Genomic DNA, 19311 nt, shown 5'->3' with positions numbered 1-19311 from the left:
CTTGTTGGGCATCTGCCGAGGCCCACGCCTCTTGCAATGGGGCCACTGCCATTCATGGGATCTTCCTGGTCTTGCAACTTTCTCTCTAGAAAAAAATAAATCGCTGCCTCTCATTCTGGGACAGAGCTAAAAGAGCTTTGCAAAATCTGTCCTCACGCTGCAGTGGATGGAGTTTTGCATTTATTTAACTCCGTTTATGAATCATTTCCCATAAAATATCTCAAAGCCATTTCATACGCACAATCAGCAAGCTCCCTGTACAAAATTTCATATATAACAATTACAAACACTTTCCTGTGCAAAAATCATTTCAAATTCAGTACAGACATCGAAGGCTCTTCAGTGTCACATGGAAGGCCTGAGCCCCTATCTCTGTTGTAGCTTCTTCCTTCTGGCTTTTTTTTTTTAGTTCAGTAGGCTAACTTCTCCCATTGTTTAGTTGGAGAGATTTTTTTTTTTTTAAAAGAAAAGAAGCGGGGAGGGAGATGAAACACACCCTTGGCATTTTGCATGACACCTCCCATCAAGCTGTGTGGGAGTGGGCTCCTCCCAGAGGCCGAACTAACTGATGTGAGGCATCTTTGTATCCTCCAGCCCATCATCACATCAGCCTCCAGTCCTCTCTGCTGACAGCTCAAAGGCAGACCCTGCCACTTGTTGCTCCTCAGCCTCTACGCTTCTTTGACTCTTGCAGCAACCCTCAGCCACCTTATTCTCTTAAGCTGCTGGGTTGCCTGGCTCCCCGGCCCGGAGGAGAATCATGGTTGCCACCTGCTTGCACCTCACGGGATTTGTGGCTAGCTTTGTCGGCTGGATTAGCTTGATTGTGGCAACCTCCACCAATGACTGGGTCGTGACTTGCGGCTATACCATCACCACCTGCAGGAAGATGGATGAGCTGGGGTCCAAAGGGCTGTGGGCAGACTGTGTCATGGCAACGGGCCTCTATCACTGCAAGCCACTGGTGGACATCCTCATATTGCCAGGTATGGGCTATCCAAAAACTCCCAAGGGCTGCTTGGGACTTTAGGGCAGATTGAAATCAACAGTGAGGCTCCGATGGCTATTTGGTTGCATTCATGTGCAAGGTGCTTTTACAGAGTAACAAGCAAAAAAATCGAAAAGTCTCTGTCCCAAGGATCTTACAATCCACTGCTGGGAAAATAACAGGGACTGGAGGGAAGGAGGATGGGAGGAGAAAGTTAAGCATTCAGGGAAGTTAAGAAAGTTAAGTTCTACGAAATGGGGGAAGTATGTGCAGGTATATTGACTTTGGTAAGTGCAAAATCTGGCTAAGAAATTATTAGCTTTTTTTAAAAAAGAGAATGTTGCTTGGGTTCAGCTTTTGCTGAAAGTTTGACCAGGCAGCACTGGTCTTTAACCTTGCATGTTGTGGTTAGGGAAATGCACTCTGTGCATGCTCAGGCAAGCAGACGGTTATTATTTTGCAGAAGTGGAAATCTTGGAAACTCCACAGACGAAAGATGGATCAGCATATTCTTTTACCACCAAACCCCACCCTGGTTCTTACAGTTCAGTCCCAAGTATACACAAATATGCTTTAAATTCCACTGAATTCAGTGGGAGTAATGATCAAATAAGGTTCCTCACATCTGGATGCTGATAGGGGCCTCTCCAGGTTTAATTTAGTGGGTATGGATGGTTGAATTCAAACTGAGGGCTTCTGAGCTTGCACTCTGTGCTATTACGATGGTAGAAGATATTTAAATGTCTGCAGAAGAGCAAATACTGGTTTTGCTCTTTTTTGTTATATTTACGTGCATGCTGCTTTGACATTCTTTCTTAAACCGATTGGTAGGAGAGACAAAGGAGAGGGCTGCTTCTTCACACAGCTCGCAATGCATTTATGCAACTTGCAGCCACAAGGTGGTGGTGACGGTTGCAAGCTTAGGAATCTTTAAGAGGAGATCAGACAAAATTCACAAAGGGTTAGAGAAGGGTTGTGGTGGATCAGTGAGAGAACATGCCGCGTACACAAAATGTCCCAGGTTCAATTGTGCAAAACGAAGCCCTTCTACAAGGCTTCCACCAAAGGGGTTCGTTCAGGACAGAACATCTGTTTTGCATGCAGAAGGCCTCAAATCTAATCCCTAGCATCTCCAGGCAAAGCTTGGAGAAATCCCTGGTTGATACACTGGGAGCTACTGTCACTGAGGCAATACTGAGCTAGCTAGTAAAGGTAAAGGGACCCCTGACCATTAGGTCCAGTCGTGACCGACTCTGGGGTTGCAGCGCTCATCTCGCTTTATTGGCCGAGGGAGCTGGGTGTACAGCTTCCGGGTCATGTGGCCAGCATGACTAAGCCGCTTCTGGCGAACCAGAGTGGCACACGGAAACGCCATTTACCTTCCCGCTGGAGCAGTACCTATTTATCTACTTGCACTTTGACGTGCTTTCGAACTGCTAGGTTGGCAGGAGCAGAGACTGAGCAACGGGAGCTCACCCCGTTGCGGGGATTCGAACTGCCAACCTTCTGATCGGCAAGTCCTAGGCTCTGTGGTTTAACCCACAGCGCCACCCACGTCCCTGAGCTAGCTAGACCAGTGGTCTAATTCAGTATAAGTCTGCTTGCTGCTGACTGACTACCTGTCTTAAGGCTGATATGCAATCTTAAAGTTCAGAGGCACAAGGCTCTGAAGAATATGAGTTTACGGGGAGCAACAATGGGAGAGGCCTGCTTCTTGGTTTCCAGGGGGCATTGGACTGGCCACTGTGAAATAGGATGCTGGACACGGCCAGCCTTTGGCCTGATCGAGAAGGCCTTTTCTTATAATCATACTTTTTTTGCTGTGCTGATAATGGATAGGATTAGTGTGATGAGCATGAGCCACCTACTATAAGCTCAAAGACGAGGGGAGGTTTGAATCAGAGACCTTTTGGTTTCACACTTTTACCCCCTGCATGCTGTAAGCTCTCATGGGTGGGCAACTTGTAGGCCTAGAATACAATATGAGGAGCCTATCTGTGCAGGGACTCATGCAGATCATCACTGCGTTAAAGGTTCCTTGCAATGCTTGCATGCTAGTGGAGTGTTCGAAAGAATATAAGAAGACTGCTTCTGGGTCTAATCAATGGTCTGGCTTCATGTGTTTCCCAGTAGGTACGAAGATGGCTCTGGGAAGCTCACAAGCAGTCTATGAATGCCTTAGCCCTCTCCTGCTGTTGTTTCCTAGCAATTGGCGTTTAGAGTGCCTCTGAAGCTGGGAATCCCACATTGCTCTCATGACCAGCATCGCAGCATCATTTAAGTTGTGTACAGAGGCTCCTTGCACACTCAGTGTTCCTCTTTGCCAGTCTCTAGTTTGCTTACACGATAGGGCACACAGGTTGACTGCTTAACGTTCACCCAGTGTAAATGTCAGCAGAGGAAGTGTGGTCCATGATGAATCAGAAGACCATGGGTCAAAGGATGCCTCCTGTTGCACTGTCCTTTGTTGCTTTCCAAACTGTGTGTCTGGCTACGGTGTGTCACACGAACGTTCCCCATGCTCCTCCCGGGGCTGGAAAGGGTTTAGTTGAACCTCCAGTTTCCTAGTAAAACTGGATTACTGTGTCGTGAAATGAGACATGTCCAAAAAGGTGTGTCACCAGCATGAAAAGTTTGGAAAGCTCTGTTCTGGGCCTTGTGGTTTTATGCTTGCTTCCCTTAGGGAGCTGATTGGCTGCTGTGAGAACAGGCTTGATTGGTCAGTGGACTGATCTAGCAGGCTCTTCTTATGTCCTGAAGCATCTTCTCTGTGATTTTTTTTTTTTAATAACGCCTAATATAAATGCTTTTTGCTTTCTTTTCTTTTTTTTAAAGGCAGTTGTTGGCCTTCATTGACAACATTGCTGTAGCAGTGGATCAGACCAAAGGCCCATCTGGGCCAGAATTCTGTTCTCACAGTGGCCAACCAGATGCCCGTGGGAAGACCACAACAACACTCTCCCCACTTGTGATTCCCAGCAACCATTAATGGCCTTATCCTCCACAAATTTTTCTAAGCTCCTTTTAAAGCTATCCAGGTCAGTGGCCACCACCACATCTTGTGAAGAGGTACCGGTTCAAGCCAGGACATTTTGCTGGTTGAAGGAAAAAAAGAAAATGGCGCTCCCCCTTCACTTTCTCTTCTTCTGCAGTCCTCACCACAACCACACACACACACACACACACACACACACACACACACACACACAGAGCTGCCTCTTCGCAGTGGTAGGGGAGTAGAAGGAGGCCAGGGAGGAGTGGGTGGGGGTTGGCAGGGGGAATGGATTCCTTGGATCTGCTGCCTGAGGCGGTTGCCTCACCTTGCCTCATGGCTGGCCCAGTTCTGAGAAGTAGTTTGTTTTGTCTATACTGATTCTTCCAACATTCAGCTTCATTGGATAGCTCTGGGTTCTGGTATTATGCCTTCACAATGCTACTTGTGGACCTCTCAGATGAATCTGCTTGGCCACTGTAGGATACAGAATGTTGGACTAGATGGAACTTTGCTCTGATCCAGAAGGGCTTTCCTTTCAAAATACCAGGTTTTCCTCTAGCCATTCTCACTGAATCTGTTCTGGCCTAGACTTCATTCAGGCTCCAGAATTTTTAATTTCAAGAGCATACTCATGCATACTTTAGCTGTTTCTCCAGCTATAGCTGTTCCTGGATACGGCCTCCCCCTTTCACAGTCAAGTAACTTTTTGTTTGGACTACTATAATTTGTTTGATGCGGTGCTACCCGTGAAGACAATATGGAGGCTACCACTGGTGCAAAATACAGCAGCCAGAGCTTTACATTAGTCCTAAAAAAAATAATCTACTTGCTGCCTATTTGTCACCAAGTCCAATTCAGAGTTTTAGGTTTGAGAATTTGAGTTTTAGGTTTGACTTACACAGGCCTCACCAGCTTAGAACTCATCTACCTGAAGAAGCACTGTAGTTAACAAACCCCTCACCCCATTCTGTTTTGCCTGGGCTCTGAGATCATCTGAAGGGGTCCTATTAGTAATATCACCACTGAGTGGCAGGGCCAGTGCATTTCGTTGCCTTAGCATCCAAGATGTGTGTTTTTTTATATATCTGAGGCAGATTCCCACACTGATTCCCGGGCTGTCCACGGGCCTTAGGTTGCCTACCCTTATTCCAGACCTTTGAGTGATGAGATCATTTGACCTACAGTGGTACCTCGGGTTAAGAACTTAATTCGTTTGGAGGTCCGTTCTTAACCTGAAACTGTTCTTAACCTGAAGTACCACTTTAGCTAATGGGGCCTCCTGCTGCTGCCGAGCCACCACCGCCCGATTTCTGTTCTCATCCTGAGGCAAAGTTCTTAACCTGAGGTACTATTTCTGGGTTAGAGGAGTCTGTAACCTGAAGCGTCTGTAACCTGAAGCATCTGTAACCTGAGGTACCACTGTATTTGCATTATACAGATAGGTGTGTAAGTTTTCCTCATTAAATTATTAGGAGTAATAGTTTGGCTTATCTGTTTTACATGTTGTTACCCATCCTAAGGTCTTTTGATGAAAGGGGGTGGGTATAAATTGGAATAGGTAAATAAAAGCCAAGTCCCTTGTCCCCAGTCTCTCTCTCTCTCTATAGTGCTCTCATGCTATTGGAGACAACATTTTCAGAGTAAAAATAATACTGGCTCCATACACACCAGGCATTTAAAGAATCCTCCCTCACATATCCTAGGAACTGTAGTTTGCTAAGGGTGCTGGGAATTGTAACTGTGTGGGGATGAAGCTACAGTTCCCAGGATTCAGAGCAGGCTTCCTCAACCTTGGCCCTCCAGATGTTTTTGGCCTACAACTCCCATGATCCCTAGCTAGCAGGACCAGTGGTCAGGGATGATAGGAATTGTAGTCTCAAAACATCTGGAGGGCTGAGGTTGAAGAAGCCTGATTGTGTTTGTGTGTGTGTGTGTGTGCGCACGCTTTACCGTAAATATATTGTATGTAGCCATTGTGGCTTGAGTGCTGGGAAAATGTAGCATCGCTGCAGTAGAATGTCTGGATACACGCAGCCCAGACTTTGGATCTCTTGCAGGTCATGAGTAACAGTTGCACTTCTGCTGTGCAGAAAGCGAATTGTCTTGAAATACTCTTAGGAGAGTTTGAAAAGTCAAAATTCCAGTCTTTGTTTTCTCGTGGACACACCTGTGGAGAGCTTGTTGTTTCGTTTGCTTCAGAAGCAGAATATTACACACACACACACCAGCTTTTTTTTTTTTGGAGGCCCCTCGTGCATCACCAAGAAAAGAGCGCAGCAGATTTGCATAAAATTTGCATATGCAACTTAGACACACAGATTCACATTAATAAATAATTGTCATAAATTGAAACACAATGCACCTCATTATAGTGGTGGAGCAGATGCCTAAATCCAGATGCTATTTGCTGATGGACAACTTCAAGGCCCCTACTTGCCCTTCTGAGGGTTTTTTAGCTTCGTGTGAAGCAATCATTTAAAGCATGTGAGATCCCCCCTCCCAAATCCTGGTAACTGCAGCTTACCCCTCACGGAGCTACAATTCCCAGCACCCTCAACAAACTACAGTTCCCAGGATTCTTTTGTGGGGGAGTCATGCCCTTTAAATGAACAGCATGTGTGCAGCCTAAACCTTCAAACCATACTTGAACTGATCAGCCCTTCAAACAGGAGTCCTTCAAATAGAGGGCTGTGCTCTGCAAAGGAGGACACATGCCCATTACTCAAAGGGCAAGGATGAGAGGAAGGGGCGTGCATGCATTCCTCTGTGTAAATGGATAGCAGTCTGGATAAGGCGTCTGAACTGTCTCCAGGTTTTCAGATCTCCTGTATGAATATACCTTACTGCATCTTGTAGGAGGCACCTGAGTTCTGAACGCTTTTTGCTTCTGGCAGGGTACGTCCAGGCATGTCGGGCTCTGATGATTGCAGCCTCTGTTTTGGGACTGCCAGCTGTGTTCCTTCTGGTGACTGTTCTGCCTTGCATCCGGATGGGCAACGAACCTGGAGTGGCCAAGTACCGGCGTTCCCAGCTGGGAGGAATCCTGCTAATACTCTTGGGTAAGATATGGGCACAGCCTGGCTCACTCACTTGCCTATGATGCCAGCCTAATCTGCAAAAGGCCACGTTTTCCAACTGGGGGATGCAGTAGTATTTCAAGGTGTCCTAAAGGAAAGCCTGAGTTTGTAGGAACCTGGGGAGAAAGATAAGGACTTTGCAAACATTACAGAAACCAGACTCTCAGAATGACCTAGAGGGTCCATTTTAAAAAAACGGAGGCTGGAAAACAGTAAGGCAGCCTCCCCTAAGCCAGTGCTCTCCAGATTTTGCTAGACTACAATTTCCATAATCACTAAGCACTATCCACGCTAGCTGGGGCTGATGGGATTTGTAGTCTAGGGTTGCCAGACCTGCAGGACTGACTTGAGTCTCCAGGGTTGCCTTGCCTCTTCCAGCTGGCAGAAGAAGGGCCTGAATCTCCAGGTGGAAGAAAGTGCCTTAAATCTGTTTGTTTGTTTGTTTGTTTGTTTGTTTGTTTGTTGAGAAGACTACATGTGCAGCTTGCAAGCTTCAGCCTGGCTGAAGCCAGCCTCAAATTATTGCATAAACTCTCTAAAGCAGCAGTTCTCAACCTGTGGGTCCCCAGATGTTGTTGGACTACAACTCCCATCATCCCTGAGCTCTGGCCCTTGCTAGCTAGGGGTGATGGGAGTTGTAGTTCAACAACATCTGGGCACCCACAAGTTGAGAAAGGCTTCTCTAAAGGGAGGGAGGGTCCTGCCCTCCTTGCTCCCTGTCCATAGTTGCCTTTCAAAGGAATCCACATTCCTTTGTAAGAAAATATGAAATAATGTAAAACCATTTTCGCAGGCAAAAAACAAAAACAAACAATGTGGGGGGGGGTTGACAAGAAACCTTCTGCACCGGGTACCACCTGACCTTCCTACGCCTCTGCTCCCCAATTAACCTCCATCTCCAGGGCTCAGTGATGGGAGGGAGAGCAGAGGAATATCACCAGGGGCTGCTCCCAAATCTCACTTTGGGGCCTTGAAATCTCAGGGTCTGAGATACCCCTGACCTTGCAACCCTATTGTAGCCCACATCTTGATGACAGCAAATTGGGGAAGGCTGCAGGAAGGCTTATTACTATTCCCCTGCCCTATCCCAGGAGCAGCTAACATTTTGCAAACAGAGTGCAAAAGCCTGGTTCACAGCTGTGGACCTTGCTGCTATAAAACCCTGGAGAGGGAGACTTGTCCCTGTGTGCCCTCCACAGCTTTGCTCAGTGTGGGGTGCTCCCCTGGCAGTGGCTTGGAGCATCTCTCAGTCCAGTCTATGTTTCCCCCCCTTCCAGTGGGGTGGAAGACCCAGTCAGTATCACCCTGATAACAATGAGCTCCACAGTCTTCTCCAGCACCTGCATATTCTCAAGGCCTCCTCATCTCCTAACAACAGGCCTCGGTGTCTTGTTTTCATCCGCTTGTTTAGCTGAGGGGGAGGTGGGGGGCGGCTGAGGAGAGAGTTGCCTCTTTGTGCCGTCCTGCCCTGAGGTCGGCTCTCTCCCTGTGGCAGCCAGAGCTGACATCATGCCTTATTTATAGCAGGCGCTCTGTGCGGTTCCCCCCAACACGCCAGAGAGGCTAAGCGGAGACGTGTCCAGCTGCAGTAGAGGCTTCGAGTTGTCTGCAAGCCACACCATGTAGGCAATAAAGCCTAAAGAGTGGTAGGAATTGTCAGGCAAAAACTGGTGGACTAGTTTCTTGCTGTGTCTTGCAGAGATGGACCTAGGGTAGTGCAAAGTGCAACGCAGATTGAGGAGAACATCAGAAATAAACAGGGCTTGGCAGGCCCATAGTTAATGGGGGGCTGCCCCCTAAATGTTATTTGCCCCCCAATTTTCTTTCACAAACAAATACTTAAACAAGCAAGCAAGCAAGCAAGCAAGCAAGCATGCAGGAAAGCCTATGTTCGAAAGGTCCTATTGTCATGCTTTTTCCACCACCTTCCTCCTGCTGAGGGAAAAACTTCCTGGACTAGATAACCCATGTGGTTCCTTCCAACTTTGCAATTCCATGATATAGTTGTCTCTTAAGCCAATAGGTACTATGCATTCTCAATGTCTGCATATCCCTGCCTATTGACAGCAAGCAGGCAACTTCACTGTATTCTTTTCTGTGTCTGCTTAAAAACATTCTTGTTTAGGCAAGTCTACCCAGAGGCTTAGAAATGCTGGTGGGAATTTTAATTTTTCAGTATTTTAATTTTTGGTATATCTTTAAGTATTGTAATTTTTTCTTGGATTTCATTGCTTTATCTTTTTGTAAACTGCTTTGAGGTGGTGGGCTGTCATTCCTTGGAGGTTTTAAAGCGAAGGCTGGATGGCCATCCCTCCTGCACAGACGAACTAGTTGAGATTCCTGCATTGCAGAGGGTTGGACTAGATGACCCTGGGGACCCCTTCCAACTCAACAGTTCTATGATCCAATGAGGCATCAATTAGTCATTGCTTGTACTGAGCTAAATGGACTCATGGTCTTAACAGTGCAAGGCGGGTTCCTTGGTTCCTATGTGACTGTGTGCTTCTACTTTTGTTTTAAGCCATGCTGGCTGCTGTGCGAATGGCAAAGAGCACAGCATATTAAATATTTAGATAGTGGCAGCCTCCTAACCACGGTTGGGAGATCCGGCAGCAGTGCATCTGCTCCAGGCCACAGCAGAAGACAGCAGGCAACGCAGAATAGCTGTTGGCGGCTTGCCAGGAAAATAGCAAGCTCTGATCTTCCAGCTGATTTAATGACAGCTGAAAACAGAGGTTGACAATCATAGCAGAGGTGCCCACCCTTCCAACCTGCTTGATGGTTTTTAAAATGCCCCCTGTAACCCTGTTTGCTCATCATATCTGACAGCATACTGGAGTTTTAATACCCCAAATGAGTCTGGAAACAGAGAAAAGAATTTTCAAAGTGCTTTAGGCAGTGTGGAATGTTTTTTAAATGGTTTGGAAAACCACAATATGATTGATCAAAGGCAGCAATGAGGCATAAACCAATATGCAGTAAGGCAGGGTGTAACCAATGTGGTACCACCCAGATATTTTGGACTACTAATAATAATATTTTATTTATATCCTGTCCTCCCCAGCCGAAGCTGGGCTCAGAGCAGCTAACAATAGTAAAATAATACAGCATTCTAAAATAAATTCATTATAAAATCAGTTCAAATCAAATTAATGGCAACCATTGGGCTAGAGTTCTGTGAGGATTGCCAAAGGAAGGGGTCAGACTGTGCCTTAGCCAAAGGCCTGGTGGAACAGCTCTGTCTTGCAGGCCATGTGGAAAGATGTCAAATTCCTCAGGGCCCTAGCCTCTTGTGACAGAGCGTTCCACCAGATTGGAGCCACAGCCGGAAAAGGCCTGGCTCTGGTTGAGGCCAGCCTAACCTCCCTGTGGCCAGGGACCTCCAGGATGTTTTTGTTTGAAGACCGTAAGGTCCTCCGTGGGACATACCAGGAGAGGCGGTCCCGTAGGCACAAGGGTCCTAAGCCGTATAGGACTACAGCTTCCATCAGCCCCAGCAAGCATTGTCAAGGATGATGGGAGTTGTAGTCCCCAACATCTGGAAGCCACCATTTTGGTCACCCCCAGTCACTTCCAGCAATTCTTCTGCAAGCTTTTTTGTAGGGATTTTCCTTTGCGTTCAACAAGCTTTCTTCTCAAACAGACACATTTTTTGGGGGGAAATTTGAATGTGAAAAAGATACCTTTAATGGGTTTTGAAGATTAAAAGCCTTTCCACAACAGAGAAATAAAATACGTTCTAGAATATCTAGAGAACAGATATCTAGGCATGTCTGATCAGTGCAAGGATCTCCACTCGTGCAATAGGACTTTCTGCCCTCTCCTCTCCCGTGTGCCCCATGTCCTCCCCAAATCCTGCTCTGAAATGTTGGGGAAAACCCAGAACGGATTTAAGGGGTGTGTAGGGCATGCAAACCCTATACGTGAGCAAGGTGAGTGAGAACTAGTGTGTTCATTTCCACCCCTCATGCCAGCAGCTCAGCTGCCAAAAGTGGCTTGCTGGATGGGATGGAGCTGCTTTGCTTGCTTCCCAGCAGCAGGGGGCTTGCTGCTGGTTCCCAGGAGGGAAAGGGGGAGGGGAGGTTGGTGTGGTGTAAACATGCTGGCAAGAGCACTCGGTTGGCTCTGCCCTGTGTTTGCACAGCGCTGACCTCCCTGCAGCCTCTCCCTCCTGTGAGCCACACAATGATGCACCTGCCAGGATGCAGCAGAGCAGTTCTGCCTCACATTGCCCTCCAGCTCATGCTTCCAGGACCTCGTGACAACATTTCTTCATGCCATTGGTGCCAACATGCACCACAGCTGCTGCTTCCTTCCCAGCACCATCTTCTAGGCCATCTAGGCAACAGCAGACCCTCTAAATGTCCCTGTTTCCCAGGGACAGTCCTGGATTTACAGAAGCCGTCTGGGTTTCTGATTTGATCCTGGAATGTCCCGTTTTTCCTTAGGACGTCCCTATTTTCATCGGGAAAATGTTGGAGGGTTTGGGTGCCTGCTCTTCTGCTCCTCCACCTGATAAAATTAGGGTTAAAGGTAGCCGACAGGTAGGAGACAGTGTGTGCTTGGTTCCAGTGTTTGTTGTGATGCTCACAGCAGTTCCTCCACTTTGCAAAAGTGCCCAAAGGCCCACTAAGGCTGGTGTCCCCTTACCTGATGCAACCCACTCTCACATGGTAATAGCCGCCGCCATTTTGTGTCACATTCTCCCACCGGCTAAATAGTGTGTTTGTTGCTTTTAAACCGAACTTTTGTCCCTGTTTTCTTTTCTCCATTCCCTCCCTCTCTCTCTGTTGTGTAACCTCAGCACTTTGACACTGCCTCAAGACATCTTTCGATGTGGTCTCTGGAACAAATGTAGCTGTACCAAAGTTTTGTTGTTATTTGACTGATTTCTCAGGGACCAAATCCAGCGCTGCTCTCTTCCACAGGAAATAAAAGTATTGCCCAGTTTGATGATTCTCAGATGTGGAAGCCGTTTTCTTTCCCTCTTAAAAAGCGTGGTTTTTAAGATGCATATTATCTTTTGAGGGTCTTATTGCCTTTGATTCCTGTGGCTTAAACAGGAAGTGAAGGTATTAAGCCAGGCCCTGGAAGACTTAAAAGGAAACCATTCCCATCCCCGAATCACTACATGAGGAACATCTAATATTTGGAATACTGTGCACAGTTTGGGTTACCCCATATCTTTCTCCAAGGGGTGATCCACCTATTTTAGTGTACTAATTTGATCTACTGTTTTGTGATGTATTTTCTGTTTGTTTCACGGATGCAATTTTATTGTTGATTTTGTGCTGCACATTTCTGTGACCCTTTCCTTAATGTTGGCGGGAGATAATTTTTTGCAAATAAATGAAAGCAACCCTATCTCAGCGCAGATATCACAGAAAAGAATGATTAAAATTATTGCATGTTTGCATGATGTTCTGTGCTCCCTGCTGAACAATGACCATCTTTCTCTTTCCTTTCCCCCCAAATATTTCCCCAGCTCTGTGTGGCGTTGTGGCTACGATTTGGTTCCCCGTGAGTGCTCACCGTGAAACCATGATCATGAGCTTTGGATATTCCCTTTACACGGGCTGGATTGGGTCTGCTCTTTGCCTTTTTGGCGGTTGCATCATTGTCTGCTGCTCGGGTGACGCGGAAACATTTGGCCAGAACCGTTTCTACTATGGGTCAGGATCCAGCTCCCCAACCCATGCTAAAAGCGCCCATGTATAAATGATCCTGAGACTTCCTGCGCCTTTATCACCAAATGTTTCAAAACGGGTGGATGGGTTTTCTTTGTGCTCCAGGTGTTGCGCTTGCTTGCATCTTTGCGCAAAGGTTGACCACATCCCTTGCAGAAGATTCAAAGAAACAGTGTGATATTTCTTAAGCAATAAACTCTACCGGTTTGCCTTAATAGAAACCTGTAGCAAAAATAAATAAATGACGAGGTCAGCCCTGATAAAAGTCTCACTGCCCAAGGCTTATATATTCACTGTTGAAACGTTAAGTTTTCTCCTCTTTCCTCCTTCTCCCTCAGTCTAGGAAGATAGTTAACAAATACCCACCTGGATTGTTTAAATTGCCAGTCTTTTTCTCAGAAAAAGTGACCACCTACTTCCTTTCCCAACTCCCCCAGATCCAAGGTCATCCTTTGGGGGAAAGTTACAACGAAAGGGAGAGGAAGACACCGTACTTTCCCATCTGCACAAATGTTTTCTTTTTCACGAGATTAGGGAGTAATCTCTTTGCTTTCTCGGCAAAAGTTTTCAAGGAATTTGATCACTTTAGTAACAGTGTTTTTGTCTAAACGCATCAGTATGAAGGAGATGAAGCGAAAAGTTTCTAATTGCAAGGTAAATAACAGTTGTACATAGCCTTAAAATACATGCGGTGGGGCTGCTCCCCGCAACCTCCCCTTCTTTTGTACAGGTTTGTTGCTAAATGTAGTTTATTTTTATTTTTTACTTTGTTCCAATTAATTTGTATTCTGACATGCACTATTGAAGTGGAACTTATCTTAAAAAATTACTATAATCTATCAGTTGCCAGTTCCGTGAAAAAATCCAATGAATACTGATGATGCTTTTGGTCTTTAAGTGAAGTACTGTAAAATACACAGAAATAAATGTTGAAATTACTAGTTTATTTTCTTCTCCTTGTGCTTGTGGCTCTCTTATTGTCCTGTGTTGTTTTCACTCCATCTTTCTAGTAGATCTGAATGTGTGTGTTGTATAGCCATATATATATATATATATATATATATATATATATATATGTAGGAATAATGATGATAACACAAACAAGAGCATCCCAAGGCACCTTAAAGACTAGCAAATTTAGTGTGACATACGTTTTAATGGACCCTGAGATTCTGACCAGTTTGAACATTTGACCAAGTGAGGGATAGCCATCAAAGCCAATGCTCCAGTGAATTTGCTAGTCTTTAAGGTGGCTCTTTACTGGTTTTACTGCAATGAGCATAACTACTTCTCTGGAATTTGTAATTCTAATAGCTAAATTATATAATAAATTGAAACTCATACCTTCTTCCTTGTGCACAGTTAAGTAACCAAATCTCATTGATTTTAGTGTTCGCTACAGGATGCAGATGACTTATGTCACCCAAGTCGGCTGAAAAATCTCATTTCATTTCACTTTTAATTTGTATACCGCCTTTCTATATTACTATACACAAGACAGTTTGCAGCAACAAAATATGCAGCAAAGAACACCTTATAATAATCTGATCCAATACAAAAAGTCATGATAAAACATAACTTTAAAATGGAACAATTTGATGTCAAAAACGGTAATATCTTGTATCAAATAAAGTAAGATGCAGAGTTTAAGATAGGCACATTGGCACTGGGTATATTGGCACTGAATTGCCTTTTGCAATCAAGCAGATTCCGAACAAAATGCATGTTTTGTCACTCACTGTAATTTGTTGTGTCAATTTCATATTGTTTTCTCATTCTCCTTCTCCCTCTTGACACAATGTTCACAATGTGAACTATCATTCCACAGATCCTTGGCAGAACATTTGTGCGCATTACATCATAGGCTCCGCGTACAGTTACTTGCTTTATGCCCCGTAAAGAAACAATAAGCGCTGCCATTGTGAGATGTGGGCGCCACAATGGAATGTGTAACACACAGATGTGCAGCTTTGTGAAAACTGGCCTGAGATTGTGGACGGTGTTGTTTTTATGCATGCTGCTCTCTGCTGAATGGATCCCATTCAGATGGCTGGGACGGGGCTGAGCCAAAGCTGTAACGGGACGCATAAGCCGCAAAGTAGCTTGGGAATAATGGAAGCTCCATCTCTGATCATAGACAAATTTCAGAGGGCAATTGGAGCAAGAGACTCCACAGCTGGAATTCATTGACAAATTTGATTGCATTTGTTGATGGCTTCAGCAAGGAGCATATGCAGATCTCTTCTTTCTCACATGGCAGGGCTGTGTTGTTTTTTTGGATATTGCATCCAAGTTTAGTGCTCCAACAAGAGTTTCACATGCACGTGCAATGCTAACAGCAAGCGTTTGGATTCTGTTAAATGTTCAGACTCGGTGTGTTTCATATTTCCGTTATTTTACTAACCTGACTTATCTTCCAGTATACTTTTATGTGTATATGAAAAGCACCTGTGGTCTTGAACCAGGTATTTTAGATGAAAGGGAAAGGTGCTCCCCTGAGTTTTCCTGAAGGGAATACTACTGGGCTGGCCTGCTCTCTGCTGGAGTTCAGCACTACCTTTTTGGATCCCTGGAGGGCAGTACTGAGCTAACAGCTCAATAGGGGTCAGGTGATATAAGGCACCAATAGCGTTCCACCTAGTCATATAAAGCTGCTAACTCTGAGTTGCTGCTCTGCCTGACCAACAAAATGTTCGGTTACAGGTGTTCTCAAACAGCCTGAGCCTTCTCAACTTACAGTTTGATTACCTGATAGTATAGGTGCAGAAATGCGCAAAACCTGCCCTCTGCAACGTGACATGAGGTGGTAAAATGAGCAGTGGCTTCTCTAGACATCCCAGCCAGTGTGACATAGTGAGCTGACTGCCAGACTAAGACTGGGGAGACCTTGCTTCAAAACTCCATTAAGCCAAGAAGTGGACTGGGTCACATTAAGAAACTGAGGTAGCTCAGTTGGTTAGAGCATGGTGCTGATAATGTCAAGGTCGCAGGTTTGATCCCCATATGGGACAACTGCATATTCTTGCATTGCAGGGGGTGGATGAGACTGGGGACCTTGGGGTCCCTTCCATCTCTACGGTTCTACGATACTAAGATTGAACAAATACTTTCTCTGCCTATCCTACCTCACAGGATGTTGGTGAGGATAAAAGAGCGAATGAGATACCTTGCAAGGCATCCTGAGCTCCTTGGAGGAAGGGTGTCGCATGGCCCAACTACACCTTGGCCTGTGAAATGGAGACTGGACCAAACAGAGTATCTCCTTCTAATTTGCCCTTCTCCTCCCACGACCTTTCTGCTGCTAAAGTCTTTGTTTTCCTTGGCTGCCTCCACCAAACAGCCTAAGCTTCTTTGTGTCTCCTTGAGAAGACCTCAAGGTACTGTGGAGTTTGGGTTTTAAGCGTGCACTGGGGTAAAACCACAGGCAAAGGAAGAGCACAAGAATGAACATCACTGGCAGATTTCACAATGGACAAAACATGGGGGCAAGCAAGAGTACCACTTTAAACTTTCCGAACAATTAAATATAATCCTACAGTCAGTATTCAAAAAATATGCGAAGTATTTTCCACACACTAATGGCGTGGATTTTATTTGCACTATTCTCATTGCTACTTCTCTTGTTGACTGTCTTTGTTAGGCTCCCCTCCCACCAGCCATTTCTCTCCAATGTCTGAGTTTATTTCTGATAATGGGAGCCTCACTGAGGGAATAGGCCCATCGCCTGATCTCAAGGCATGCAATATGGGAACCTTGCTGAAGCCAGACAGGTTTGGGTGTGGTCAGTGGCTGGATGGGAGCCTTGATATAACTGCAGTAAATGAAGAAGTAGAAGTGATGTTGGGGTACAGGCGGCAGATAGGGAAGCAAAGATTCAGCACAACTCACAGTATTGGCCTCCAAATTGGACCTCCACCCCCAACTGTACACATCAAAGGTTACCATCCCCTGATCATTGGCTATGTTCATGTTTTCAAGTCAGATCAGAGCTAGGTTTTTAGGGTGGGGTGTGGGGAATACATTGACACAATATTTCTCATGACACCACAGCATAGATGTGGATTGTGGCTAATTCTGTGTGGACACAGCTTCACAAACCAGTGGTGGGAGCACACTGAATGAAGAGTAAGTGGGAGTGTACACACAGCCTGCATCACATCTGATGCCCTCTGGCACAATGGGTCTGTGCATCTGGCTACTAACCAGAAGGCTGATGGTTTGAGCCCACCCAGGGATGGTTGTGGCCAGGGGTCCCTTCCAATTCTACAATTCTATGATTCCTCCTTCCAGATAGCGATCTACATTTTATCACTCTCCCACACCTAGCAGGGCAATGCTGATGGCCAGCTTACCAAGCGATAGCATGCACATTGCAGGAACTTGCCACCTGGTATACAGATCATTGGTAGAGCGGACTCTCCCATGGCTCCTTCCTTGAATAAACAGGACATTGACTCTTCTGCCTTTGAATTGTCCTCCTCTGGGTTCTTGGGTGCAACATCCACATGCCATGTAAACTCTGTGTTGTGGAAGTTTATGGATTGTCCATGCCTGATGTATGCATAGGGGGGTGGCATGGGAGTGAGGATAATAGCATTCTCTACCGCAACAAAAGCTGACCGCACAAGGGTGGTACTGTGTTCGGCAGGCTATAAATAGTGGCTAGCAGTAGGTCACATGGCTACCCCCAAAAGCTATGTAAAGGTTTAGCAGCCTGATGGGATCACTGAGAGGCATTGTCTTTGGGCAAGAAGCTCCCTTGCTCTCCAAGTGGGTGATGGAGGAGGGGCAGAGTCACAAATGCCAATGGTTTCAGCAGCAGCAGCACCTCCTCCTCCTCCTCCCCTCCCCCACCCTCCAAGCCACTAATGGTGCTAGGCAGGAGTGACTCTTACGCACTGTCTGTAGCTTCAGCTGTGGATACTCTGGAGAAGGAAGACATTCCACGGAGTTTGTTGGCCTCGGAGAAGATGAAATACAAAGGGGGACATTGTTATCAGCTATGAGGTCAGCTACTGCCGGTGAAAGAGCATGGAGTCAAATTTGCATGGAAAGTAATGTGTGACTTTAAATCTTGCAAGCTGCCGCACCAGCAGAAGCAGAACCAGTTCGAATGATGGGTTCTTTTCAGCACAAAAGGCACGCCACGATCTTAATTATGCCGTTGCTTCGTGGTTCTTATTTCTTTGGGACGAGATGTGCCCACCAAAGGGTAGGAAATTGCATTTGCAATCTGCAACATGGCCTCGCTTACCATGTAGAGCTCAGAGTTTTGAGAAGGCAGAAAGACTGAGAAGATTGACTCAGTGCACATTCACAGCATACATTTAAAGTGCTATGATACCAGCCATGGTTTTCCCCAAAGAATTCTGGGAGCTGTAGTTTGTTAAGGGTGATGAGATTTGTTAGAAAACACCCCTCCCAGAGCTACAGCTGCCAGAATGGTTTAATCCCTCTTTCCAGGGTTTATGGAAATTCCTTCCCACAGGTGTGTCACTGGGCACCTTCACTGTACAGCTTTCATCATATGTTGAAGAATAATAAAACCATAGAATTGTAGAGTTGGAAGCGACCATGAGGGTCAACTGGTCCACCCCACTGCAATGCATGAAACTTTTGCCCAACATAGGGCTTGAATCCAAAACCTTGAGTCTCACCCTGTACCTGCTGAGCTATGTTTCTGGGAACACCTCTTTGCCCTGGCGTGTGACACCCTAAGGCCCTGAGTTTTTGAGACCCGCCCTATTCCTTCTTCTCACCTTCCTTGGATGTTTTAAAGCAGTGGTTGGATAGTTATCTGTCATGTATGATGTAGCTGAGATCCCTGCATTGCAGGAGGTCGGAATAGATAATCCTTCCAACTCTGCAGTTCTATGATTCCTGTGACCAATATAAGCCACCTTCTATTTTCTAAATTGCGAATGCAGAATTTTATGTTGTTGTATCCCACTTTTGGACCTGCTGGTGAAGGGATAATGAAGAATAGCAATCTACGTTCTCCAGTTGCCAGCCCTTCTGTAGCCGAGACAGCAGCAGGCACAAGAGGGGAGGTATCAACAGGCTTGGGAGAACCCTGCGGGTGTGTGGAAGTAGAAAATATATTTGGGAGGGAAGCTCCAGGAACTGCCCAAGTTAAGGGAAGCTTGAACATGCCCATTGGACACAGAATGTCACCTGACTATTGAAGGGAGAATGAGAATACAGTGGTACCTCAGGCTAAGTACTTACGTAATTCGTTCCGGAGGTCTGTACTTAACATGAAACTGTTCTTAACCTGAAGCACCACTTTAGTTAAAGGGGCCTCCTGCTGCTGCTGCTGCGACGCTGGAGCCCGATTTCTGTTCTCATCCTGAAGCAAAGTTCTTAACCTGAAGCACTATTTATGGGTTAGCGGAGTCTGTAACCTGAAGCGTATGTAACCTGAGGTACCACTGTATATGGGAAATGGGGCAAGGAATGGAATGAAGTGATCCTGGAAAAAGGGCATAGCTGAACAGGAACACTGCAGCATTTTGTTGTAGGTTCCGTTTTTCAAACCATTCCCAAAGATCCTTTGAGCTATGT

General features: G+C 45.9%; 1 protein-coding gene across 1 annotated transcript; it reads left to right on the top strand.

The window, feature by feature from the left end:
* Positions 1–513: 513 nt before the first annotated feature.
* Positions 514–13693, top strand: CLDN11 (claudin 11). Its single transcript, XM_083613596.1, has 3 exons — positions 514–986; positions 6878–7042; positions 12546–13693. Exons 1-3 carry the CDS (start codon positions 761–763, stop codon positions 12776–12778), a joined length of 624 nt encoding a protein of 207 aa, XP_083469722.1. The 5' UTR covers positions 514–760; the 3' UTR covers positions 12779–13693.
* The last annotated feature ends 5618 nt before the right edge of the window (positions 13694–19311 follow it).

The sequence above is a fragment of the Podarcis filfolensis genome, assembly GCF_964270895.1.
Source record: "Podarcis filfolensis genome assembly, chromosome: 5".
Lineage (NCBI taxonomy): Eukaryota > Metazoa > Chordata > Lepidosauria > Squamata > Lacertidae > Podarcis > Podarcis filfolensis.
Note: the sequence above shows the minus strand (reverse complement) of the source record. Positions and strands in the feature narration are given on the sequence as shown.

Bases quoted from the DNA above. Each gene is read 5' to 3' on its own strand.
- CLDN11 (XM_083613596.1), top strand. From the start codon at position 761: ATGGTTGCCACCTGCTTGCACCTCACGGGATTTGTGGCTAGCTTTGTC. The intron at 987-6,877 runs GTATGGGCTATC...TGCTTCTGGCAG, and splicing joins GGACATCCTCATATTGCCAG to GGTACGTCCAGGCATGTCGG. The intron at 7,043-12,545 runs GTAAGATATGGG...ATATTTCCCCAG, and splicing joins AATCCTGCTAATACTCTTGG to CTCTGTGTGGCGTTGTGGCT.